The 25,178-nt window shown below is 38.8% G+C and overlaps 1 protein-coding gene across 1 annotated transcript in view; it reads right to left on the reverse strand.

Annotated features, from left to right (window-relative positions):
- The window catches only part of galnt9 (polypeptide N-acetylgalactosaminyltransferase 9), a 76,614-nt gene that overhangs the window by 20,272 nt on the left and 31,164 nt on the right, over positions 1-25,178 (reverse strand). The window contains exons 5-6 of the mRNA XM_034541872.1: positions 18,714-18,911; positions 8,891-9,008 (exon numbers count right to left, since the gene is read on the reverse strand). Of these exons, the coding sequence (XP_034397763.1) occupies positions 8,891-9,008; positions 18,714-18,911 (316 nt within the window). The remainder of the gene's footprint in view (positions 1-8,890; positions 9,009-18,713; positions 18,912-25,178) is intronic.

The following is a 25,178-nucleotide window of genomic DNA, read 5'->3' on the forward strand; positions in this document are numbered from 1 at the left end:
GGGTTATATGTGCAGTGCATGCACCAGGATCCAGTGACTCTATACAAAAAAGGCTTTGCAGTATGTATTCTGATTAAATTTGATGGATTCATAAGCAGAACATTGTCACTGGACTACCTCAAAGTTCACACGGATATTTTCACAATTAACCTGGAAGAAAGCCATCCACAGACTTGATGTATCCATTTGTTTTTTATCTCATGTATAATAACTTTGAGCCACCTGTTCGCATGGAAGGCCTTAAAGTAGCATTATATTTAAGGACATTTCACAAGTCATGTATTTAAGGCTTTATTTTGCTTGTCATTTTATGTCACTTTACCGTGAAACGGATGCAGATGGGTTTCGGCAACAAAACCACTGGGTAAATTTAAAATTTGCAGTAAGTTCTGGCTTTTATTAAAAAGATAATAATTAATTCACACTTGTACAAAAACACAAACAAGCAAGCAAATTACTGTAGAACAGAGCCACAACAGCCTAACATATAGTAAAGAGTTTAAGAAGTATTAAAAAAAACTGTGCAGTAATAACCTTTTCTTTGAACATTAATGTGAAAGGCCGCAATCTGAGCAGCTAGCAAAGTATCTGTGTGTTAGGGGACATGGTGCCTGCACTTTATACATCTTATTTTATGCACTGATATGTTGCAGCCTGAATGAGCCTTCAATAGCCATATGACCTGCTTTTAACTGTTCAATTTAAAATAAAGACAGAGAAAGGAATCATTTTAAATTTTGGGAATTAAGCTAGTTTGATTTTTTTGCTGAGAAGAGATGCAAAGATGCATACCTCTGTCATGTCTGTCTGTATGCTAAATATGAAGCTTTAGTCTGGTTCTGCCAAATGTAACTAAATCTGCCTTCCAGCACCTCAACGCTCATTAGTTAAGATGTCATATCTTCTTTGTCCAGGAAGTGCAGCACAGACTTGTGCAGTTTGTGAAATTACAATAGATTACATAAAATGTAATCCATTGGTTTTCTTTACAGGAACAAAAACTGTCTGTATGTTTTGTGTTGCTTGCAATGAGTAAATTTAGACAACAAAACCACAACCACAAATCCACAATGCGCTGCTGAACACGTGGTTAAAAGTCCTGTTTGTTGACCCCATCACCTTCCGTCCCGCCCACCATACGCAGTCTTTTTGGATATTAAATACTACATCACTTGCTTTAAATTACTGCTGTTGTCATGTGAATGCATTTCATTTGTGTGTTCACCAGGAAAAGGGAAAATAGATGGAATGTCATGACTATATACTGGGCTGGAAGGTCACTGTGCAATTTTACTCCTGCACTTAGCCACTTGCAAAACCACAATGTAATGTTTTTACACTTTTTCTATGGATTAAAAACATATATTTTATGTTTTAATTAGTGAGCCTTCGATGTTCTGCTAGGTGTGTTTTGTTGTACCTTTGGATAGAGCCAAGCTTGCTGTTTCTCCCCATTTCAAGTCTTTCTGCCAAGCTGCACTACCTAGCTAGTGTTGGTAGCTACATCAGAGTACACTGAGACCTCTGTGATTTTTCTTTATGCTTTTCTACACCAATTGTTAATATGTCACACTGGACATAATCATTGTCATGCTAGCCTTCCCCATTCCCTTCCTCTCAAGTCTTGTGTAATGAACAGAGATGTTTTAAAGCGTTGGGAACTGAACGCTCCGTCATCCATTGAGCGGCTGGATATGAGCCACTCCCCACGGCCCATCACTTCAATGCATGCCTTATTTTCCCTCCTCTCCCGCTCATACATCCATAAAATGGAGGATGTTGATGGAGAGATACTCGATGGATGGAGAGGCCGTTTTAACTGTGCCTGTCTAAAGCTAATTTCATCCAGTTGCTGCCCTTCATCTTTGATATGTTGCCAATTTGCTGGTGCGACCAAATCACTGCTTGCTAGTACTCTTCAAATACGTCGGCCTTGTCAGATCATTTTAAAAATTAAACTTGCATCTGAGACATCTAAGAGAATTACGTGAACAGATTAACTAATGTTCAGATAATGAATGAACCAATCTGTGCTTGCTAAGTGTTACTGTATGTATCTCCTGGTAATGACACAGAGAGCTTTTGATGCTTTTCTATATCAATTGTAAAGCTTTTCTATATCAATTGTAGAGCAGAAGGATGTGAAATGCTCAGTTGATCTGAAATGATCTTAATTACCTTGTCAAAATGTGCTCAAATTAAGGTGGGAGTATCTGCAGTCACTCTTGAAAGAGGTTTTTAATGAAGTTTATGATTCGCATGGATAATAGGCAAGCTGACAAGGTCTGTCTAATTACTTATCCATTTGGCCCTGAACACCAAAGCAGCAACTCTCTGATGTATGCTGGTGCTCAGAAAGCCATGTCATCTTCCCAAAGCCATTACAGTAGTATGCTACATGTCAATGTTTAAGGGAAAACTTAAAGTATACTTTCCAAACACAGACTCCCTTAAGGCTTAAATTACAGCTAAAGCCTGGATGAGCAGGATCTGAAGTAAGAGCATGACAATACAAGTCCTGAATTATCTATGTATGGAACACACAGATTAATGAATGCAAATCACAAAAAACATTGTATAATGTCAGTTGATTGAATGACAACCTTACGTTAAAATCCACAACAACACAAAGCATATGCAGAGCAGCTCCAGTTTGCCATATGTCGGCAGCAAGTCCTTCAATAGCTGCAGTAATTCCTCTAAAACAATATCTCATCTGAGTCTTGTACACACAACTTTTACAGCTGCATCAGACTGGAACATACATTAATGAACCATGGAGTAAGTAAACCTGAGTCCATTAAGCCCCAACGGATGGATTCAGACACTAAATAATGCAGGCATGAAAAAGAAAAATGCCCAATCAATATCCAATGCTATTGTTACCTTTATGCGGGCTGTATTGATGGAGAGTAGATGGTTCCTCCCATGTTATAGTTTGACTGTGTTGTGAGAAAATTATCAGTCATGTCATAAAGACTACCAACTGGAAGTTAAGGCAAAAGTAGGACTGAGACCAAATAAGCTCTGGACCAAGTCTAGAACTAGACTGTGAGAAATTGAGTGTTCTCCCAACTTGAACTAGTCTCAACCAGCAGCCATTAAATTGAGTTTTTTCCATTCTGAGAGGTTAGAAAACACTTAAAAATTAGACCAGACAATGAGTTATATGCAGAGGTCAATAAAGGATATGTTGCGGCACCATATGTAACTACCAGATGGTTATACAGTCCCTTGTCCACAGGCTCCTATAGCATTCCTGATAATGGCATGCACCCAATAGTTCTCCTCATTTGTCTTCTACATTTGACAAGGTTTAATATCAGGATTCCTCAGAGGACTAAGATTTGTTCTCATCTTTGGAATGACTGACTCAGTTTATTGGAGAGGGCTGACATATGGTCAGCACCCAATGTCATTTGCTGCTTAATGGACGTGGGCATTCCAGTAATTTTGAAGCGACCAGAATGACTGGTGTCCACAGATGGCTGGGGATTAATGCCACCTCAAAACGACGTTCCTGCCCTTTTCAAGGTGATTTATTTTGCTGTGAAGGGCTGCGGCTTGTAGGAGTTGCAGAGGTTTTGGTCAGATGTTCTAAAAGAGCGCATGTCAAAAATGTAAATGTTGAAGTTACAAACTGTATGATCTGAATGGCCCTGTTTGCAATACAAAAGACGACCCACCAAAGCACACAGACAAACTCATACCAGCACAAGATAATTTGTGGTGCGGTATGCTATGAATGGGGGCAGAGAGAGTGCAGATAGCTTTGCTGTTCCCCAAAGGAACCGGGCTTATCAGGAAGTAACCTGCTCTGGGCTTATCATAGCAGCCCCTGATAACTCATTGTAGCCTGCAGATGAGATTAACATTAACTCTGTTAGTCCTGGTAAAGGATCAGTGTCACACCCTGTATTACCTTCATGTTGCAGCATCCTTTCAGAAAGTTGACAGCAGACCACAACAACAAAACACCCCAATGTCCGAGTTACTTTCTGAATCTCATGGTTCTGTATTTGAGATGTATGGGCTTGGCAGACTGAATGAATATGATTTAACCACTGCAATGAACAGCAGTACATCAACTCTCTAGGTTTCACTATCTTTGAAAAGCAGAGCCATTGTGTATTTGATGGTGTTAAGAGTTACTATATGTGTCCCGTTGATTCTTAATATATCGTTGATATATAATATTCTTAATATTCTACTTGATGCAAAATCTAATTGGAGTCGCAACCTAGACCTTTTTGTTAAGCTATTTTTCAGGCTGAACATTTGTTTACGAGAAGGCGCATGTCAGAGATTGTCATAAATGTAAATGTGAAAATGCTTTAGTTGACTTTAGCTTGTAATACTTTTTTTTTTTTTTTTTTAACAAAAGCTCTAGTTACTAATAAGAAGATGATGACCTTTTTTCATCATGCGTCAAGTTGTACTCACTCTGTTCAATGAGCTATCAGCATCAGTAGTATCTCAGCTACAGTGTAGCCTACGGCATAGCTTCAGAGCCTTCATATAAAGCCGCCACAGGGACAACATGAAAGGTATAAATTCAGCTTGTGTACCAACTCACTGCTCACCTCCTTTCCCCCTGCCCAACTCTTACTCATGCATTAGAACAAAACACAACATCAAATGAAAGTCACGCCCAAAAATTACAGACTGTACTTTTAAGGTAGTGAAGAGCCAATTTCAAAATGTATCGGTTTCACTCAAAAAATCATGTTTAAATGTAATATGACATCAACGCTTGTATCCCAGATTCATGAGTATCAGAAAGATTCAAGTAAAATGTTGAACAAACAGTAAATTGTATATAGACATGAGGTTGTTAGAGTACACTGTATTGTCACCACACATTTACCAAAGCAAAACATTTGGAATGTGCCAACTTCCTTTGAATCCATTTGTATCTGGATATCCAGGTGGCTTGTGAGGTTGAAAGTGTCCTGTGGGGCAGATGTTGAAAAGAACATCTGACTGTGTCTACCAACTGCTTTAAAGCAGCACCTGTTATTGTGCCGACTGAAATCATCCTTACTGGTTTCACTTCAGTTTGTTTATTAATTAATCTATTTTTTCCAGTCAGCAACATTACCATCTGAAAAAAATAGATGGACTGTGAAAAGGAGTGGGTGGTATAAGATGCAGCATACCGTAAAATAGGCTCTTGGGTTTATTCTGTGGTTGATAATTGATGGATCTTAGTCAACAGAAAATCTATCTTTTAGGTAAAGGTTGATGGAGTTAAACAATAATCAACAAGAATTGATTGTGAATAAATGTTCTCTACGACATACTCTATCACAATAGAGTGCCCCGTATGTGAGTCTGAATTTTTGTTTCAGTTCACTCATCTTTAAGTAGATTAAGTAGATACTTTTTTTTAAAGTAGGTTTTTGGTTCGAATTAAGGTCTGAGGGTAACACAAGCTGAAGATATTTCAAGGTTTTGTTCTAATATATGAAATATGTCAATATGTAGCCCTCTTGAAAATTGTTATGTAAGCATCATAAACTTATGCTTGCCACAGAACTTAATTTTTCCAATAATATGCCTGACCGGAAGTCTGGCATATTATACTCAAAGGTGGTTATGTCAAATACCTTGACAAAGGTATGTTTTAAAGAAGGACAACTTCTTTTGACGCAAATTGTGGGAATTAGATACTAAGGGTTTTAAAGTACCTTCACTGGCTCCATGGGCTGCAGCTTCCTGTTATTCAGAACAGTTCAGAAATCTGTCATGCACCTTTCTCTTTCATCTTTGCAGTATCTCTTTCTTGCCCCCCTTGGGAGGCATCTCTCACAGTTTCAAAACCCCTGCTCAATAGACACTGTACTCTTGAAATGATTAATTATGTACAGTGGTCAAGCTCTGTTTAATATATAAAACTGATGGAACATGCGAACTGTTGTACCATAAACGGTCATCCCACTGTAATAACTCTCCTTTGGATGCAGAGGGGACCAAGTGAAGTGTAATTATGTCCCACTCCTGTCTAGCTGTTGGTACCGCTTGACTTTAATTAGCTCCATTCTCCTGACAACAGAGAGATTATGACCAGATGCCTCGAGGCCCAGCCCAAGTGGTTATGAAGATGAGACTTCAATGAAAAGAAAAAAATATAATTTTTGGTTCATTACTTTTGAAAGGAGTTCCTGGTTAAATAAATGTCATTGAAACAAGCAGACAATGGCATGAGATCACACTTCTGTTTCTTGTAATTGGACTTAACTTATTGTTCTGAGAAAGAGACAGATTTCATCAAGCTGTTTGGATGGTGACCACATTGGAATATCGTGTGAGGTAAAGCCATCCAGACTCAAACCAAACCAAATTAGTACACGTCATACAGTAGTGTTAAGATTTTGTGATTATGAACAGATAATTGAAAAACGTGACAGAAACAGCTGTGGAGACAAACCTTTTCTGCAAATAATTGTTTTGATATTGAAGGATGTAGTTCTTATTTCTTCTTCTGTCGCGATTCAACATATACGATTTGGTAGATTTGTGCTTCTTTAATGGAAAGAAATTGAAAATGATCATACTGAGAAAAATCAAAAACTTTATTATTCCCTCTGCCAAAGAGATTATGTTTTATAAGGGGCCTGAATGCGTATTTAGAGGTGCATTGACATTCTCTCATCTATGCATAAATGTTAAATTGATAATATTAAGAACATTAAAATATATGTTGGATGGTTTCAGTCCACAAATTTACCACAGGATAAAACTCGTTGAAATGAAAGGCAAAGTCCCGGTCTCCTGAGAGGCTATATCAGCAAAGACTCAGCATTTCAGGAGGGGTGGGAGACACATTACAAGATAAACTCATATTGACACTTCTGGCAGAATTAATCATTTCAGTCCCTGACCATTTTTCTCTGTTTGCGAACGAAGCCATTTGGGGAAACAAAAACGTTTGTGTTCACACATTTATGATTATTTGAACGGTGGCGATATTACATGTCATTTAGCGATATCAAATTCCCATGTTAATAGACAGGAACAATTTGTTTTAAGAAACATTATTAGTGATTTGGCCACTACAGCATGCTGAAAGCTTCTTTTACATATCCATTTCCATTATTTGTAGTTTCATCTTGTCTCTTTTTATTTACAGGACCTACCCTAAATAAGTTTACATGTGAACAAACAGAAAACTTCAGTGAGGTCTATGATTTATTTCCCCTTCCCTTGGTTTTATTTTATTCTTTACCTCACGGAAACACCACATGCAGTACTAAGTACTGTATAATCCGCCCTAGCACATCCTAGCCTTTGTTCTGCCTACAAAGAGGCTAGTTCTTTAGATCCTGGAAGTCTTTTTACCCTGAGCAATCTACAGAAGCCGGGAACTCACAGTAAATAATAAATACGCCATAACCTTTCTGTGTGAACTCTGGGTTTCATCACCCCCTAGAGTCAGATTGTCCCAGGCAGGTTCAGCTATTGTGAGCTGCCCTGACTAATTGTTAAATATGTTCTTGTCAATCAAGCCTATATAAAAATGGCAACTCCTGAGGCGGCAGTACAATGAGCTTTGTAAGCTGCAGTAGCGCTAGAGGAGTAATTGCTGTCCACAAGCCAGAAGCCCATCTCCATTCCTTTTGTACAATATGGATGGTTGAAGCTGGTTGTTAACTGCAGCCCAATTCAAGCTGAATAGACCATTTTTATGTGGCATGTGTTTAATTTTCACACAGATAGGAGGAGAGGTAATTGCACCGGTGGTGGCATTGTGTTCACAGACAGAGAATATTCTCTTCACTTCATGAATCAAAAGGTTCCAGTAAATATTCATTGTGATAACAATCAATGAGCAGCTTGTGTGTGAGAGCCAACATAAGTTGACTGTTACACCATATTGCACTGTTCAATAGAGTTGTTCTAACTTTATTTAGCTGCTGCAGCTGAATTCATCTTCCTGACAAACTTCATCTAATCAGCTGCATGGTTTGTAAGGTAACTTATAAGCAGCTCTGCTGAATGAGAAAACACTGTAATCTGTGGGAGGCTTTTGGCAGTTGTCACATTATACATAATGCTGAGTTATCACTCTTTGATAATGACAAAAAAATAATCAGAGAAAGACCCAACAAGCTAGATGAAAAAAAGACATGCTCTTGATGTCAGGGAAAAGCCACTGTATGTGAAATAATGAGACGTTTTGAAATGGTCACCAACAACTGTGAACGTCTCAGGCTTCAATAAAGCACGGCAGCAAAAACTGTAAACCAAGATCCATTCTTTAGCCTCCGCTCAAGTGCTGTTTCAAAGGTGCCCATCACTTCAGAGGTGTTATTGAAGCTGTCTCGAGATTTTTAAATGGATGTGGGTATGACGTTAAATGAAGGAGTGAGATCTTTCAAGCATATCTCATTCCAATAAGCGGAAGGAGTGCTTTTGGATTCGGAATGGTTCCACTTGACTGGAGAGAAACATTTTCTGAATTTAAACGCTAAACAATTCTTCAGCAAGCCCTTCGCTCACATGAAGCGTTAAATTCAACTCAAAGCAGCAGCAAAATATATTTACATTTTACGTATACAGGCTCTAGAGCCTTTGGGTTGGTTGAAGATTAGCATTAAGGGGATTTTTCTCCTCCACTCCCATCTAAGAAACTTTGCAAAGTTTAATCATGGTTTCTGTTGACGCCCCTGGGTTTTGAATCTTTAGCTGTTCCCCCCTAGCTGGGAAACATTAAAAAACAACTTTTCTTGCAGCAATTCTCTGAGCAATTTTATCTTCTGTTGAACATAGGTGACTTTTAGTTGAGTTTAAAAAAGAAAAAAGGCTACATTTCATATTATTATTAAAAATCTCATTCCAATTTGAATGCAATTAAAAAGCAGCAACAGTGACAGTCTGTGGTCCTTACCCGCATGCCGAGCTCGATGTTCTCGCCTCCGTAGACCTCCATGCCAGGATCCAGTAGACCAATATCGCCAAAGTATTCCCGATCCACCACAAAGGAGCATCCAATCATAGCTGGAGTTCTGGATGAGCAAAGAGAGACAACATCGCTTGATTATTATCCAGCCACTAAACTAAAGGGCTACTAGAAGTACGTGCCTCTCATGCCAAGATGTGGTGCAGCTTTAAATCAGCAATACGTTATCATTTGGCAAACATCCATTTGGAAATGGGTCATGTCAAATATCCATCCCATTTTCTGCTCTGGTTTAGTCTCCACTAACTTCTGAGAGCTACTAAATGCTTAATTATATTGTCTGACTGGTGCTAGGTAGGTAGTGTAGAGTGGTAGATGGGTTTATCAGAGCTTTTTACTGAAAACATCACTTTCATTATGGAAAGGATGTTGACAAAAATAGAGAGAATTAACCAAAACATTGACGTAAAACCAAAACAATGAACTCCAATATGATGAAATACTGTACATCACTGAGGGAAAATTGCAGAGTTAGTGGATTATTGTCTGTGGGTTCATCTTCATGTGCTACACCCTTCATGTTGCATATAGTATTTTGATATATGGTTAATACAAAAATATTAATCGGTGTAGTTATAATAAATATAATACATTCAAAAGTATTATTGCTGTTCAATCAATCCAGGATGACTGCAATTGTTAGACTTCATTATATGAATTACAAATGTTTTAGTATAAAAACCTAAACAATACTGTCAGAACTAGCACAACTTAAAAACAAGTTCAGCTGGTAGAGCAAGACACGGAGAGTGTTTTTTTTTTACAAAACAAAGTGGTTACTTTCTACCTTTAGTCAAATAAATGCCCCCCCCCCCCCTTTTAGCTGATGTCCCCCCAGGGCTGTCAGGTCTTAAGTGCTCTGGGAAAAAGACTCACAAAAAGCAGGGCATTCATACCGAGTACTGAGCTGCAATATTTTTTACTCAAAGTGAATCTGGATTCGACGCCCGGGGTAAGTTCACCATATATTCTGACACTCATACTGTATAAAAGAGGCAGATGTGTGTCTGCCCCTTCAGTTTGAGAGACGTGGCAGCAGAAAGTACGAGTAGGAGAAAGCTGCATTATGATTCACTGACTCTGTATTTAAAGAATGCACTGAGCCATACCATGCGTGAGCCAAAGAGAAAGGTGCTTTTAGGTTTAGACCTCATATCTGTCTAGGCCTAGGGCATCATCATGGAGTGCTATTTTGAAAATCTCTGAAGCAGGGGTGGATGAAAACCAACTTGTACATTTGATTTCCATGAAACACTTTCCTACCGTTTTGCTGACAGAAATCACAGTGACATTCACAGTACATTGGGTAGTGCCAAATTATTATAAGTTGCTTAAAAATAAATAAATGTAAAGAAACATCAGTGTGACAGCATTATATATAGTTTTGACAAATACTTCATTGTGAAAAATATATATGCCAAATATATACGCCCATTAATGCTGAGAATGCTATCATTCTCAATACCGTTGCTCCAAACTGAACTTTTGTTACAACAACCCATGCTTGCTGACTTCTAAACTCTCATTGCCTGACGTAACCTTGTACACTCTCTGTTTTAATTCTAAGGTGGTGACAGGGAGGCTTTCAAGTGCCATTATTTGCACTCACTGTGCAGATAAAAAGACAGCCACAGCACATACTCAGCCTCGTTCACCTCATCCTTTCTCCTCTCTTGACAAGTGACCTACCTTGCTTGTCTGCTCAGTACAAACTTTGCGCAGCTCTCTTTGAGTGTTCTCTTTAGAATAAGCTTCCTGGCAATGTGAACACTGTCCTGTGTTTGTGTAGAGACTCAGCACCTTAAGTCAGATGCATGTGATGATGAAGCTATAACCTCTGGATGACCATATTTGTTGTGTTTCAACACAACACAAGAAACATCCTCACATTGATAATAGTCAAGGCTTAATTGGGTTATGTATTAGCTATGTTTATGTAGAAGATGTGTTGGCTCTCTCATTTGTCTGGTGTGCAAGGGGATCAAACATGCAATATAAAAGGCATGAAAAAGTAGTTCCCCAACTAGAGCCAATTAACTGTTAACTGAGGCTGAATACCCTCCATGTCCACTGTAGGTTTCAAGAATCAAACAGGCAGAGTTTCATTCCTGACCAGAGATTAGTATTAAAGATCTGTCAATCAAAGCCACAATTATTTTACATAACCATGACTGATATATAATGACAGGACTTAATCGAGACTTAAACAATTGCTTGTCATATATTTGTTGTTAAGTCTGTGTGCTCATTGTATTAGTTGTGTGTGTGCATAATTTATGGATACACTTATGTAAAGTGCAGGGGTGTCTTAGAACAAGTAATTTGCTGGTTCATATTGAACTTTGTTTTATCCATGTAAACTTACAATATACTCATATTTACCTGTTCATGCACTGCAATTTTTTTAATCTTTTTTAAAGTATATGTTTGAGAAAGATGCTTGGATTTATGTATTTTGTTGAAGTATCCTTTCAACAGTAATTGCAAGAGTATATATGTTGCTTCCTCATATTCTCACATTTTCTTTGCTTAAAAGTACCAGCCTCAAGAAATTACACAGATTTCTAGAGTGAGTCTTCCGATAAAGCACTACTCCTATCCAAATAGATGGCTTTCCACTTTGGAAACAAACATCTCTGTGTGATTTTTGTTGAAGATTTCAGGTTTTGTCCATATATCCAAACCCCTTGGTGGCCATTTCCACTACCTTTCTAGTTTGTACCGTCAATAATCGCTGTAGTTGCAGAAGAAACATATTTTTTGTCAGACTACAAAAATGGTTGCAATACTGTGGCAGTGTTGTGCCCATTTACACGCGTTGTGGTTGAATGTGTCCAAACAGCCAGAAAAGGCTTTGAGACTGAGCTCTGAATGGCCACAAGGCTTCTGTTGTTGATGGGCAGAAACCTTCAGGAAACAAGTGGGAGAATGATTTCCAATAGAAATCCACACAGCCGACACACTTCAGCTGGCCCTTGAGGCAATCTGTCCATTTGCAAGTGTAAATGGGGAAACGTGAACGCTCTCCTATCTTTCATCCATCTCAAGTCTAGCACTTTATGCTCAATAATACATGATTTTCATGAAGCTTTGATAAGACATCCAATATTTAGGTTTGCAGTATAAACTGTTATTACATTGTTTGTTTGTATGAGACCAACTGCATCAAATGAAACCGTTATTGCTTGGCCTACGCTGGACTGCGAGGTAATGAAACTCTGCTGTGGAATTTTGTTTTTATTGCCCTTGGTCAAAATCTGACAGTATGTGAGAATGTCTTTAGCTTTAGTTGTTTGAGATATCTGATGATATTCTGGCAGTAAGTACCAGTAGGTTTCATATTTGAACTATAGTTTTTTATTTATATCAGTGTAGCTTCGTTAAAATGCAGAAGCAAAGGCTTTCAGTCGTTTGATCTTTTGATCTAGAACAACCTGGTAGAGAAGATTATCCTACAGCAGCTACTTTACTGAAGTGAATGCTTTTACTTTTATTTTTGGTATGTCTCTTTATGCAATACTTCACCTTAATCATTATATTTTAACTAATTAATTCACCTTCTTGTACTATTATTTCACCTTTTGCTGAATGAATACACCAAATTCACAGAATCAGGGACCTTTTGATGATGTGTATTTGTGGCCCTGTTGGCAGGTTCCACAATTCACTGCAATAGCCTGGTACTCAGACAGTCTTTCCTTTAACAGGGCTATGATCACTATTCCTATAATATTGCAATGCATCGAAAGACAATTGGAAAAAGGTGCACCCACAGAGAATTATCATCTGAATCTGCAGCTCCCTTGCTTTAAATTTAGTTTCAGCAAACTGTTCTGCCCACAGCTGTTTTCAGAGAAAAAGCTCTAAAAACCTACAGTGCTCCTAAACTAACCTGCTCATCACCTAACAGCAGACAGACACAGTTGGAGACTAGCTGTTGAATGAAATGGAGCAAATAGCTGCTAACGTGCCAGATATTTCCCTCAGGAGTTGGTAGAGGCCATAAATATATGGACATAAACAACGCTGTAACTACTGGATGTGTAAATAAGCAATTTTTGTCGTTGCTGGTTGAATGGGCATCACTCGCACTTATATCTCGCACCAAGTATCAAATAAAGGTTTTGCATGTTTCTATTTCTCTTAAGAAGTTACCTTAGGTAACTTTTCATATGCCTTTATGTTTTAACTTGAGATCTGACCTCAAGATTTTACAAGACTAAAACTGCAGGGGCAATGCACCAAGATTCCAGCTAATTTGCAATCCATCAGTGCCATGAATATGGAAGAGATTAAAAACAATAGCTTAGCTACTTCATGCTGGCTCTGGCTCAACATCGTACAGTTGGCTCCTGCACCAGCTTTGGCCTCGCTACATTCAAACAAAGAACTACAGTTTCAGCTCCTCCATTGAACATATGACATGTTCAATGCGTCCTCCAATAGTTCCTAAATGCCAATATCATTCATCATATTTTCTCAGGGTGAATTGTTTCTTTGCATGATCCACTGAGATCCATACATTTATTCATGTCAGTCATCAGAGCTCAGGGGCAGCTTGTCGTGTTAACCCTACACCTGGGAGGCTGCAACAATGTTTAGTTCAAGGAACTTTTAATAGTCATAACCACATTGGCTTTGTGCATACCTGCAATTGTTTTCTCGAAGATCATAATGCAGCATGGGTTTTCTGGTAGATTTTTTATATGAAACATTTCCAGAAGGCATTGAGTTTCATTGAAGGTAGCTTAACAGCAATCAGAATGTTAGTATAAGCATTTTTTATTCATCAATGATTGTTAAAAAGCTAATTCAAATAGATGTGAAATTGGCATTGTGGACAAATACAGTCAAATCAAACAGCACAACAAACCATCCTTTCATGATTGCATTATGGTTGGATTTCAACAGCAAACATAAAGGATTAGGTCATCCGACGCTAACTCAACAGAAGCGCTGCGAAGTTTGTAATGATTGCCTAAATCTATCTTGGTGTACGGCAGATATAAAAGGGGAACAAGTTTGTGTTAATTTTCCCCAGTGCTGTCTCTGTGCTGTGGTGTTTTCTAAATCCTGACTGAAACTCCTCATTAAACTATTATGATGTAGAAAGTCACACAACTGATTTGCTATTACTTTCTCAAGGATCATAGAGAGGAAGGGGAGGTTAGAGATTGGTCTGTAAGTAGCCAACACCTCTGGATCAAGACTGGGCTTCTTCAGGAGAGGTATAATTATAGCTACTTTGAAGGAATGTGGTACATGGCCTAGCATAGCAAAGACCATCCAAATATACACCAGGTTATACAGCCATTCTCAAGGCCACAGCCGTTCTCAAGGCCTCTAATAGTTAAAATATTTTCATTGAAGAAGTTCATGAAGTCATTACTAGTGAGGTCTATAGGAATACACGGCTCCACAGAGCTGTGACTCTCTGTCAGCCTGGCTACAGTGCTAATGGGAAACCTGGGGTTGTTCTTATTTTTCTCTATTACTGATGAGTAATAGGCTGCTCTGGCATTACTAAGGGCTTCCTTGTATGGTTTAAGACAATCTCGCCAAACTAAGCGTGTTTCTTCCAAATTGGTGGAACGCCATATGCTTTCAAGCTTCCGTGATCTTTGCTTTAGTTTGCAGGTCTGAGGGTTATACCAGGGAGCAAACCTCCTTTGCCTCACTGTCTTTTTCTTCAGTGGGGCTATCGAGTATAGTGTCTTTCTCAGTGAGCCTGTAGCACTATCGACAAGATGATCAATCTGGGACGGACTAAAGTTAGCACAGGAGTCCTCTGTCACATTGAGACGTGGTATTGAATCAAATGCAGAAGGAATCACTTGTTTAAATTTAGCTACAGCACTGTCAGTTAGACATCTGGTGTAGAAACTTTTGACTAACGGTGCACACTCCAGTAGTATAAACTCAAAAGTTATGAGGTAATGGTCTGACAGAAGAGGGTTCTGTGGGAAGACCACCAAATTATCAATGTCAATGCCACATGCAAGAACAAGGTTGAGTGTGTGGCCAAAGCAGTGAGTGGGTTTCTGTACTCTCTGACAGAAGCCAATCGAGTCCAACAATGAGATCAATGCAGCACTAAGGCTATTATTATCAACAACCACATGAAAATTAAAATCTCCTACAATAATAACCTTATCAGTTTTTTTTGGATGTGAAAGACTAAGAACAAGGCTTTCAAATGAATTGTAGTTTAATTTAGGTCTAGGATTTATCAATAGGCTTGAGTCAAAGATGGCTGCTACTCCACCTCATTGGCCGGTGCCTTGAGTACCATATTAATATGACTTGGAGGAGTTGATTAATTCATTTAGGCTGACATATTCTTCATGACTCAGCCAGGTTTCAGTAAGACAACATAAATCAATGTGATTGTCTGATATTAAATAATTTAGTAAAACAGCTTTAGATCCACATTTAATTCTCCTGTTTTGTTGCACTGCTGAAATAGTAGTGTTAACCTTTATGAGGTTATTTTGTATGACTCCTCTTCTGGTTACTTTCCAATTAATTAATTTAAGTGGCCGTGGGACTAGGGTTGCAAAGGGGCGGAAAGTTTCCGGTAAATATCCGGAAAGTTTCCGGAAAGTTTCCACGGGAATTTTGTCTCGGGAATTTTGAAAAAAAAAGTTTTTTTGCAAAAGCATATAACAGGGAACTTAAATGTAGTTGAGAACAAGACTATGCACGCCTACCTCAGTTGGACCCTTAATGCAGCTGGTTGGGAACATTGTCTGCCAGAAACATAAACGTTTTTGAACGTCTTTGTCATCAGTGTTGTCTGAACGTTTCAGCCCATATATGCCTGCTAAGTGTGAGAGCGCCGAGTTGTGTAGAGGCCAAGAGCGGTATTGCAGACAGATAGTGATTTCAATTATAGCTCGCAACATATTGAAAAAAATAACTGAACTCAAAATTTTGAATTATGAACTGAACTAGTTCATGTAGAAAGTGAACTTTCCCAACACTGTTTGTCATTACCTAGCATATTAATTACTTGGTAAACTCAAGCCATGTTCATTTTAATACCAAGTTTATTTGTATACAGTAGACTAACTTTTTACAGCAGTGAGGAGGACGTTGATGAGGTCCAGGAAGAAAGCATTTAGACCTGAAAGGATTCAGGGAAAAACACACCAAAAAAAATTGGGTTGGGGGGTGGTGATCATAGGGAATACACCTTTTTTATTCAACGTTCATGTTTTGTTTGTTCGATGAAAGAATAAAGTTCTACTCACAAAATGTCAAAAAAGTAACAAATTTCATTTTTAAAAGGTGTATTACAAATGTTTGCATGCATGTCTGCTTATCACAAGGTAAATACAGTTAAATAACCCCCAAATTTCCAGTTTATTCCCGTTAATTCCGGTTAATTCCCGTATATTCCCGTGGAAAGTTTCCAACTTTGAATATTCCCGGAATTTTGCAACCCTGCGTGGGACAGACTCAGTCTCTATAGAGTTATGGGTGGGTAACTGCTCGAATGGAAGTATAGAGAAGGGTGTAAGACTTCAACTCTGCTTCTGCTTCCTGAACTCTTGGTTGTCAAGAGTTGGCAATAACACGCTCCTGTAGGTACATGCTGTACAACATCAGGAGAATACAACCCCTTCTCACTCAGAAGGCGGCACAGGTTCTGGTCCAGGCTCTGGTCATCTCACGGCTAGACTATTGCAACTCCCTCCTGGCAGGTCTACCTGCTAATGCCATTCGACCTCTACAGCTCATCCAGAATGCAGCTGCTCGACTGGTCTTCAACCTTTCGAAATTTACCCACACAACTCCGCTCCTCCGCGACCTTCACTGGTTACCGGTGGCCGCCCGCATCCGCTTCAAAACATTGGTACTTGCGTACCGTGCTACGAACAGATCGGGTCCGGTCTACATCCAGGACATGGTCAAACCGTACACCCCAGTCCGTTCACTTCGCTCGGCTTCTGCCAATCGGCTTGTAGCTCCTTCACTTCGAGCTAAACACTCAACAAAATCACGACTGTTTGCTGTGCTGGCTCCTCATTGGTGGAACAAGCTTCCCATTGACATCAGGACAGCAGAAAGTCTCTACAGCTTCCGCCGCAAACTAAAAACACATATTTTTCGACAATACCTTGAATAGGGAAGGTAGAGCCGTAGTAGCACTCTAGTAGCACTTAAATGTCTCTTACTGATAGCACTTTATTGAAGAAATTGTACTTGCTTGATTCTTGTTGTTCTGAGTTTGGACTCATGGTTTAATGCACTTATTGTAAGTCGCTTTGGATAAAAGCGTCAGCTAAATGACATGTAATGTAATGTAATTAAGTCCGTCAATCAACTTGGTCATATTTGCAAAAATGAGATCCAAAGTGGGATGAATGCCGTCTCTCCTCATCAGATCAGGTTTTGCCCAGAAAGTCTGTCAATTATCTACGAAGTCCACATAGTTTGCTGAATGACATGTGGTTATACATGTCATCATTGATCAAATTGGGGAGAGGGCCAGACAAAATTACGATAATTAAGACTTATTATAAACCCATAAATTAGTGGACAAAATGAATGGAACGAATGAAGAATATAATGAACAGTCCAATCAATAACGATAAACTGCCACTAAATGAAAAGGAATAAATGGTACCAGGCTGAATCAGTGACTCATATCATTAATGAGGTCATCATGTCATTGATTGATATGAGTCAGGTTACTGTTCAGCCACTGAGGGTGTTCAGATGATTCAACAAACTAAAATCATCCAACCAGTTGCATGTCCGAACAGGAACAGCCGCCCGCCATTGCATCCAGCGAAACCTCCCATTTGCCCATCAGAGCCATTAGGTGAAAAAATACCATTTCCAGATGTAAATGAGTTTGATGTAGACATTTCAGTTTTATAATTTCTACAGCGGGCTCAAAGAGTGGGATTTCCAGACAAATGTATAGCAAAGGATCAGAATCAAACTTTGTGGATTATAAATCGTGAAACTTCACTGGACTAGTGCAAGAAAAGACCCACCAACCAAACGGACTGTGGTGAGATAGCGTGTGTTCTACAGTTTACTGAACTCACGGTTTGGGGTATCATTTGTGAAAGTTCGGACATGAAAATATTTGATTTACACTAACATATGGTGTTATATGCAACAAACAGTGTGTCTTTTGTATACATATAATTTTTACTGACATAGTGGAAAAAAAGGGAGAACCTTTCACACATATGAGGGAGTCAGATTGCATTGTCTGTCCACACCAGGCATCAGATTCGCCGGTTCCCTTTAAATTAAAGTATATTCTTTTTCCTCTTCGGTTTTTTTGTGAATTGTTTTAAGTTTAGTGGAGGTTAAAGATAGTAGGGAAGGGAGAAACAACGCTCCACCTGAGTAAATTAAAGTCCAATATGGCCAAGGGCATATGTAATCAATTCTAGGATTATACAGAAACATGATATAGCCAGTATGTCCTCCAATCAGCGGTGTATATAATGGAAAGCCTGCTCATATTCAACACACAATTACACTAATGACACAGTATCGCTGTGGCCTCATGATCCTGCATCAAAATAAAGACATTCATTATATCATGGTAATTAGACAGCTTTGTACAGGTAGGCTTTATTTGTGTGCTAGGGGTGGCACAGCACCACTACAGAGCACCTTAATTTGATGGTTCCACACATGAATAAGTCATATCCTGAGCCTATCCATATTTCATCAAACATCTCATCTATAATGTACGCTGTATGCCAGCCGAGGACCTCACCTGATAGGGGCTGTCTCATCGCCCTTGTCCAGCCACTCTTGTGGTGGGATGATGTACATACACCACAGCCCCCAGTTGTAGCCATGGGCGGCATTGGCATATTGCTGAACCTCAAACGTGTTGTACTTGATGTTGTCTATGGCGGGCAGGATGATGCGGGTGTGATCCTCCTTCATCCGGGTCAGAATAGGTTCAGCCCTTTGGAGAAGAACAGAGGCAGAAGTTAAGAGCGGACCTTCTGAGTTAAGTATGCAGGAGCTCAGTTGCATAATTACCAAAGATGAAGAAAGACAGTGAGAGGAGAACAGGCTGCCGCAGGGAAGAAATAAAGCTGTGCATATTTTTATTCTGCCCTGTAGAGGTTTCAAGTACTAATATTGCAATGTTAGAATGAATATTTCTGGTCAAGGATGACCAGATGGGTCACGTAACAGAATGTAAACGTGAAGTAGTTGTGAATGTGTTTTTTTCACAGAAACTGAAAATAAACCCAAATATTTTTTAAACATGCTGAACACAGCGGGGTTCACTGTAGATCCTGATTCCATAAAACAATACCAGGAGCAGCTATGGATGACTGCAAATATCATCTAAACTTTCACTCCAGCATTACATTTACATGGATTTTCAGTCTGTCGAATCAGCATTTTTTTTAACATTCAAACCCGACTGCCAGGATGCGTTTCCTTCCACTGTTAATGAGAAGGTCATGCAACATTTCTTTTTTTTTGCGACACAACCAATAATATCCTAATATTTTAAACTGACTGTCCTGCTCATGAAAACGAAATGTCAACATTTGACAGTCATCCCAGTGAGACTTGATAAGAGGTCAACCCTGATAAGGTGAAAAGAGAGGCTTTAGTCTGCTCCTAGAAATCTACCCACTCCACTTTCCTCTATGTGAAGTTAGTTTCTGAAAAGGCCTTGCTCTGAGTGCTCACCAGATTCTTCATCTCATGGCTTTTTCTCAGAGGCAGCTTTGGCTGGCACATATTATTTTAGAGCACATCGTGAGGAGAGCAGAGGCCATATTAACAACACATCTGAAGGCTGTGAGTAGCTCTTAACAGGCCAACTTGGGAGAATCAGCTCTCGTCTTTAATGAAGGTTTTTGTCTCAGTTCATGGAGCATTTTAGCACCAGCGCCTAAGCCTGTGCAAGGTTAAGAGAAGTCAAGAGGATGACAAGTCACTGAGAACAAGTAACTCACAGGCCTGAAAGTGGCTGCTGCTGGTAGTCCATCCAGTAACTGGATCAATAGTATTGAAAGATTAAAGACATTGACGTGTTGAAAATACATGTATTTGACTATATGGATGAGAACAGAAATACAGTATGCTCTAGCCATTATTCGAATTAGAATTTAGAGCTTTGACGATTATTAGTTGACAACTAATAAATCATTCAGCAACTACTTTGATAATCGATTGATCGGTTTGAGGTTGTTTTTTTTCAAAAAGTAAACATTTGAAAAGTTAACTAAATATCAATATTGGACAAACCAAAACATATGAGGACGTCATCTTTGTCTTTGGACAACTGATTGACCAAACAACTGTGGCAATCTGTGTGCAACTGTGTGAATATCTACTTTAAAAACAGTAAACATTGATTTCTTTTGAAGTAAAACGTCAACATGTTTGGTAATATACACCTTCAAATCAAAATGATGCCAACCTCTTTCTATTCATTTAAAAGTTAACCTCCCTTCCCAAAGTAAAATCTGCTCTCAGAAGTTTTGTTAAAAGGTTTAATAGGCAACAGGAACTTTAATAGTAGGTCTTCTACTGGGAAGAACAAATAGTTGTTGGTGCCTGTGTCTCTTGGTGACTGGAATGGTTTTTCATCAATGACACTCTCCCTCTGCTATTTAAAGCCTTGGCCAAGGGCAACATGGTCTTGAGAACCATATGGCAGTTCTACAGCACAATGTCACAGTGCTGCTGGCACTGGCTGCATTTGTACAATCTTATAATGCTGAAAAGATGATCTCCACCAGATCTTCCAAAACTCGTAAAAAAAAGAGTCCAGTTATGAAATGATAACTGTATCTCTCCAGAACACTCGCTCACTTGCTTTCCATCTCCACAACCACTGACTTTTTTTCTCTCTCCGGCTTTACCCTTTACCTCTAAACACCCACACACATAACTACTATTACTTCTTATCACATGAAGGTAGAGGACAGAGCAGAGGGGAATGTGGAACCACATTGAACATTATGGAATGTCAGTAAAATATAAAGCAGTGCTGAGAAAAGGCATGGTAAAAGTACCACAGCAGTCATTCTGAGAAGCTGACAGATGGCTCTTTCTGTCTTTACTTTAAAGAATATGCTCGTCCTGGCTAACTGTTTTCAGTTTTTTTGCTAAGCTAACCAAACTCATCTAACTCTCTACAAAAGAAGGAATACACCTTCAAACTATTTCCTTAAAGTTATGCAGTGAAAGACTTGCTTTTTAATGGTCTTTGACCAGCTTTGATAAGAAATATGACCTTGTAAAATCTATTTCATAATAAAACTACACTTAGCAGGCACTTTATAGGGTTCACACGTACAATGTAATGCAATCATTACAGCTCTGCCATAATTCTATTTACAAAGGTTATAATGTTCAGTTTCTGTTGATATTGTCATAATGTGTAAATTCAACATGTGGTATAGCACTATATTGAGGTGTGTATCAGTTTGTGTCTCTACATTTGCACACATGACAACTCTGAATATACTGCAGGCCATTAAACCATCACCAACCATCACGATCTGAAACATTTATTAACTTGACAGTGTGAAAAAAATGGACTTAATAATGGAAGACAACCTTTATTGGATTGCATCAGATTGTGAAGGTGTGCCTAATAAAGTGGCTGGATGTATTCTACTGCCAATCACCAAAACTACACTGACTGCTTTGTGCGGTTATCAGCTGCTTACAACAAAACTCTGCTCCATATTATGGAATTCACTTTAATTTATTTTCAATAACTGATCACGTTTGCACTCCGAATGGAAGCGGCAACAATGATCAAAGCCAGAGAACTGCCTGCAGTGTGTGCCCCGTGCTGCATCTCGTGCTCCTGCAGCTGTCCAACACATTCTCATCCCAACATACTGATGCTTGATCAGGACCCATTGGTGTGTCTTTGTGACCACAAATCAAGAATGATAAACAAATGTTTCCCATTTCCTCTTTTTTCAAAATATTTGTTCAACATTACCTGTGAAATAAAACATTTAACTATATCAATTAACAAAATACTACTAAAGGATAAAAGGTTGACCAAATAAAATGATGTGCATTGATAAGGGGATGGATGTAGATGCAGTCATAAGAACTGGATATTGAACTTTAAAATGGCACTCATTCACTGTTAATAAAAAACTGCTCTTTAGGCTTAAAAAAAAGAAGCCCGCTCCCTGGATTGTTTCTGTGTTGTTTCCCACTGAACATTGTGGCATCACAAGGGGACAGGTAGTGGAGGGGCGCTACGTTCATGATCGGCTGCCACACCACAAAATGGCTCATCACTCACTCAGCTGCAGGTGCTTAAGACACCTAATTGAGGCAGGGCTGGGACACTTCATAAAGGGCATGAGGGAGCGCACATGGTGGAGAGGAGCTGGCCAAGCAGTATAGGAACAGAGACTGATGTGAAAAATATGAAAACATAGCCAATAAAAAAAATATATATATATAGCCTTTTTCACAAAACATACAGAAGATGTGCTGATGTCTGCCAGATACTCTCTTTTATAGAAAACAATCAAATTGATCTGACAGACAGACTTCATTCAGAAAATACGTTTATGAATATTTTTGTACGCATTTTTACTGCTGCCGGTTGCAATATAATAAATTGTGTTTTAATCCTTTTGGTTTTTCTTAGCTGACGGCAAATAGTTATGTAAATCAATGAGTAATTGTGTTTACCTGCTGAAATATAGAATTGTTTAATGTTGTGTTACTGACGTGGTTCGCTGATGTGTTGCTGCTACTAAATCTGCTTTTACACTCCCTAACCTCAAGGTGCTCTTTCTGCCATCACAGCATCTTCCATTCATAACCCTGAATCCTTGAGAACCCCCAAACATCCCGGAGCCAGCCAGCCGCTCCTGTACCTCAGGGATCCATGAGGCTGATAAGATAGAGACGTTTTGGAAATGAGGACACATCTGGCTTTGACAGACGAGCCTATGTCATTCCTCCTCCTGTATCTGCCATTTCATCTGCATAACACCGAGATGGTAATTCGTCCACATCAGCCCAAATCATTCTCTGTTCCATATTACAGGATTTTCCCCCCTTCCAGCAATGACTCATCCAATATTATGAATACATGTTGAGAACCTCCATTGCCGTCCTCCTCACCATAATATTTTTGTGTAAAGGTTCATATTGAAGCATGAGGTCCTTTGATTTACTAACTCTTTATGGCTGACTGTTTGTCTTTCATAATATCTGGTACCTTTGTTGAGACTCGCATCAGGCTGTGCACACATTTCACAGAATTAAACCAACAGAACCAGACAGTATAAATATCACTGTACAATTGCAATTCATATCTGTTTTACTCAGAATATTTCACTATCTGTCATACCTTTGTACAATGCTGATGTCAAAATCCTGTAGCTGTCCCTTTGGAGATTACATTTTTAGTTTGAATGTCCAGATCAACAGATACACAGTTATTGATTCTGAAGCAGGTAATTATCAGATAATGAATCTAACTGTGGTAGGAATTATACCCCAGAGAGCATGAGGTCCATCAGCATTTAAAATAAGATCTCTTAAAGCAACAGAAAGTGTGAGCTACTCATGCAGGGGGAACTAGTAGCTTTCATGGATGACTCAAACAATTTATGTGAGAGCATGCAATCGTGCTTGCTTCAATTTGTTCCAGCTGGTTGTATTGTGGTTGAACGTGTCTCTTTCATTCTTTCTTCCACTTCAGGAAGTTGTTCAATGTATTGCTTCAATAAGGAAGCAAGAAAAAACAATGCTCTCTTAACTCCGACAAATACCAAAGATACAGTGTAAGAGATACAGTATAAGAGATATTTAGTGCTTAAAGCTAACTTGCTCTAAATATACTCTAATGTATACAGGTGGTTGGCGGCCAAAGCAGAGTTTGAAGAAAGATTTTAAGGACTATGGAGCAATAAATTCAACAAATTAACCATTAATCACATCACGCATTGCATGAAGTAAATTACTATTGACTGTTTCAAAACAAGATGGGTTAAATTGTTGAGCTGCGTAAAGTGAAATCATGGAGGCAATGAATAAAATGAATCCTGGAGATTTAATTTGGGTGGATTTGTATTAAGGCTATTCTCGATTTTTTTTTTATTAATGCTCATACAGATTTATATCTTTATACAATAAGTAAAGTTAATAACACATTTTTACTTCTCCTTTCTCTTTATTTCTCTAAATTAGTAATTTATGTTTTCACACAGACACTTCACAACAATGCGTTTCAATTCAATTAACTTATACACCTTACAGTTTAATATGGAAGCTATACCTGTACGGTCCACAATGATATTGTTGCGGAGCTCATTTCTAAATGCACCCTAGTGTTGAGAACAATAAGACATGTTGACATTTACATGTAGAGCACATATTGCAAAATCTAAAGAAAGTAAAACATATCAGCGCAGAATCTCCATTCATCATGGAGTAGAGATGCAGAAGCATGAACTAGAAAAGGGGTCCACACTACTTCTAAATGCATTTGCTGATGCATGATGCAGTTGATACGATACAAATGTAAAGACGGTATAAATCTCTGCCTGCCTGGCCTGCGCTCTCTGAAGCACTAAGTATGGCTGCAGCCTTCTTTCTCCTCTCCAGACAAACATAAACACTGAGCCACCGCCAGACACAGGGAGCGAAAGCTATATCACTTACTTTTGCTAAAAAGTATTTCCTCAGCCTTCAAGAACTCGGGAAGTTACATACCAATTGTATTTATAATATTAATTTGTCTGCAGAGCATTACAAGTCAATGATATTTTAACAATATTAAATAACTGGTAAATACTATATGGATATTGCAGATATTATATATTTCATAATTACAGGAGGCAGAGGTTGGTTGGAACTGTTAAGCCTTGTTCTTAGATAAACTCACCATGGTCAGCAGCTGAACATTCAAAATGCATTAAAGTGTTGTTTTCTGGAGCATGTATTTCATTACCACCGGCCTGCAATGACAATCTTATCTCCAGCGTACACTCAGCAGGGAGCAGCCGCTACACTTCTAATCATTATGTGTTAATAACCTGAGATTGAAACTGTGCAGAACAAATACATATAAATGTCCTGCTCGTCCCACTGCAGGTGTATGGTAGAATACAATAGGTCCCGATTACAAAAAGCTCCCATTTCCTGTCATTAATCCTGTTTATTTACAGAGCATGCAGAAGGAAACGGGTCCTGTTTGGAGCAGAATGAA

The sequence above is a fragment of the Cyclopterus lumpus genome, chromosome 9 (genome assembly GCF_009769545.1).
Source record: "Cyclopterus lumpus isolate fCycLum1 chromosome 9, fCycLum1.pri, whole genome shotgun sequence".
NCBI classification, from domain to species: Eukaryota; Metazoa; Chordata; class Actinopteri; order Perciformes; family Cyclopteridae; genus Cyclopterus; species Cyclopterus lumpus.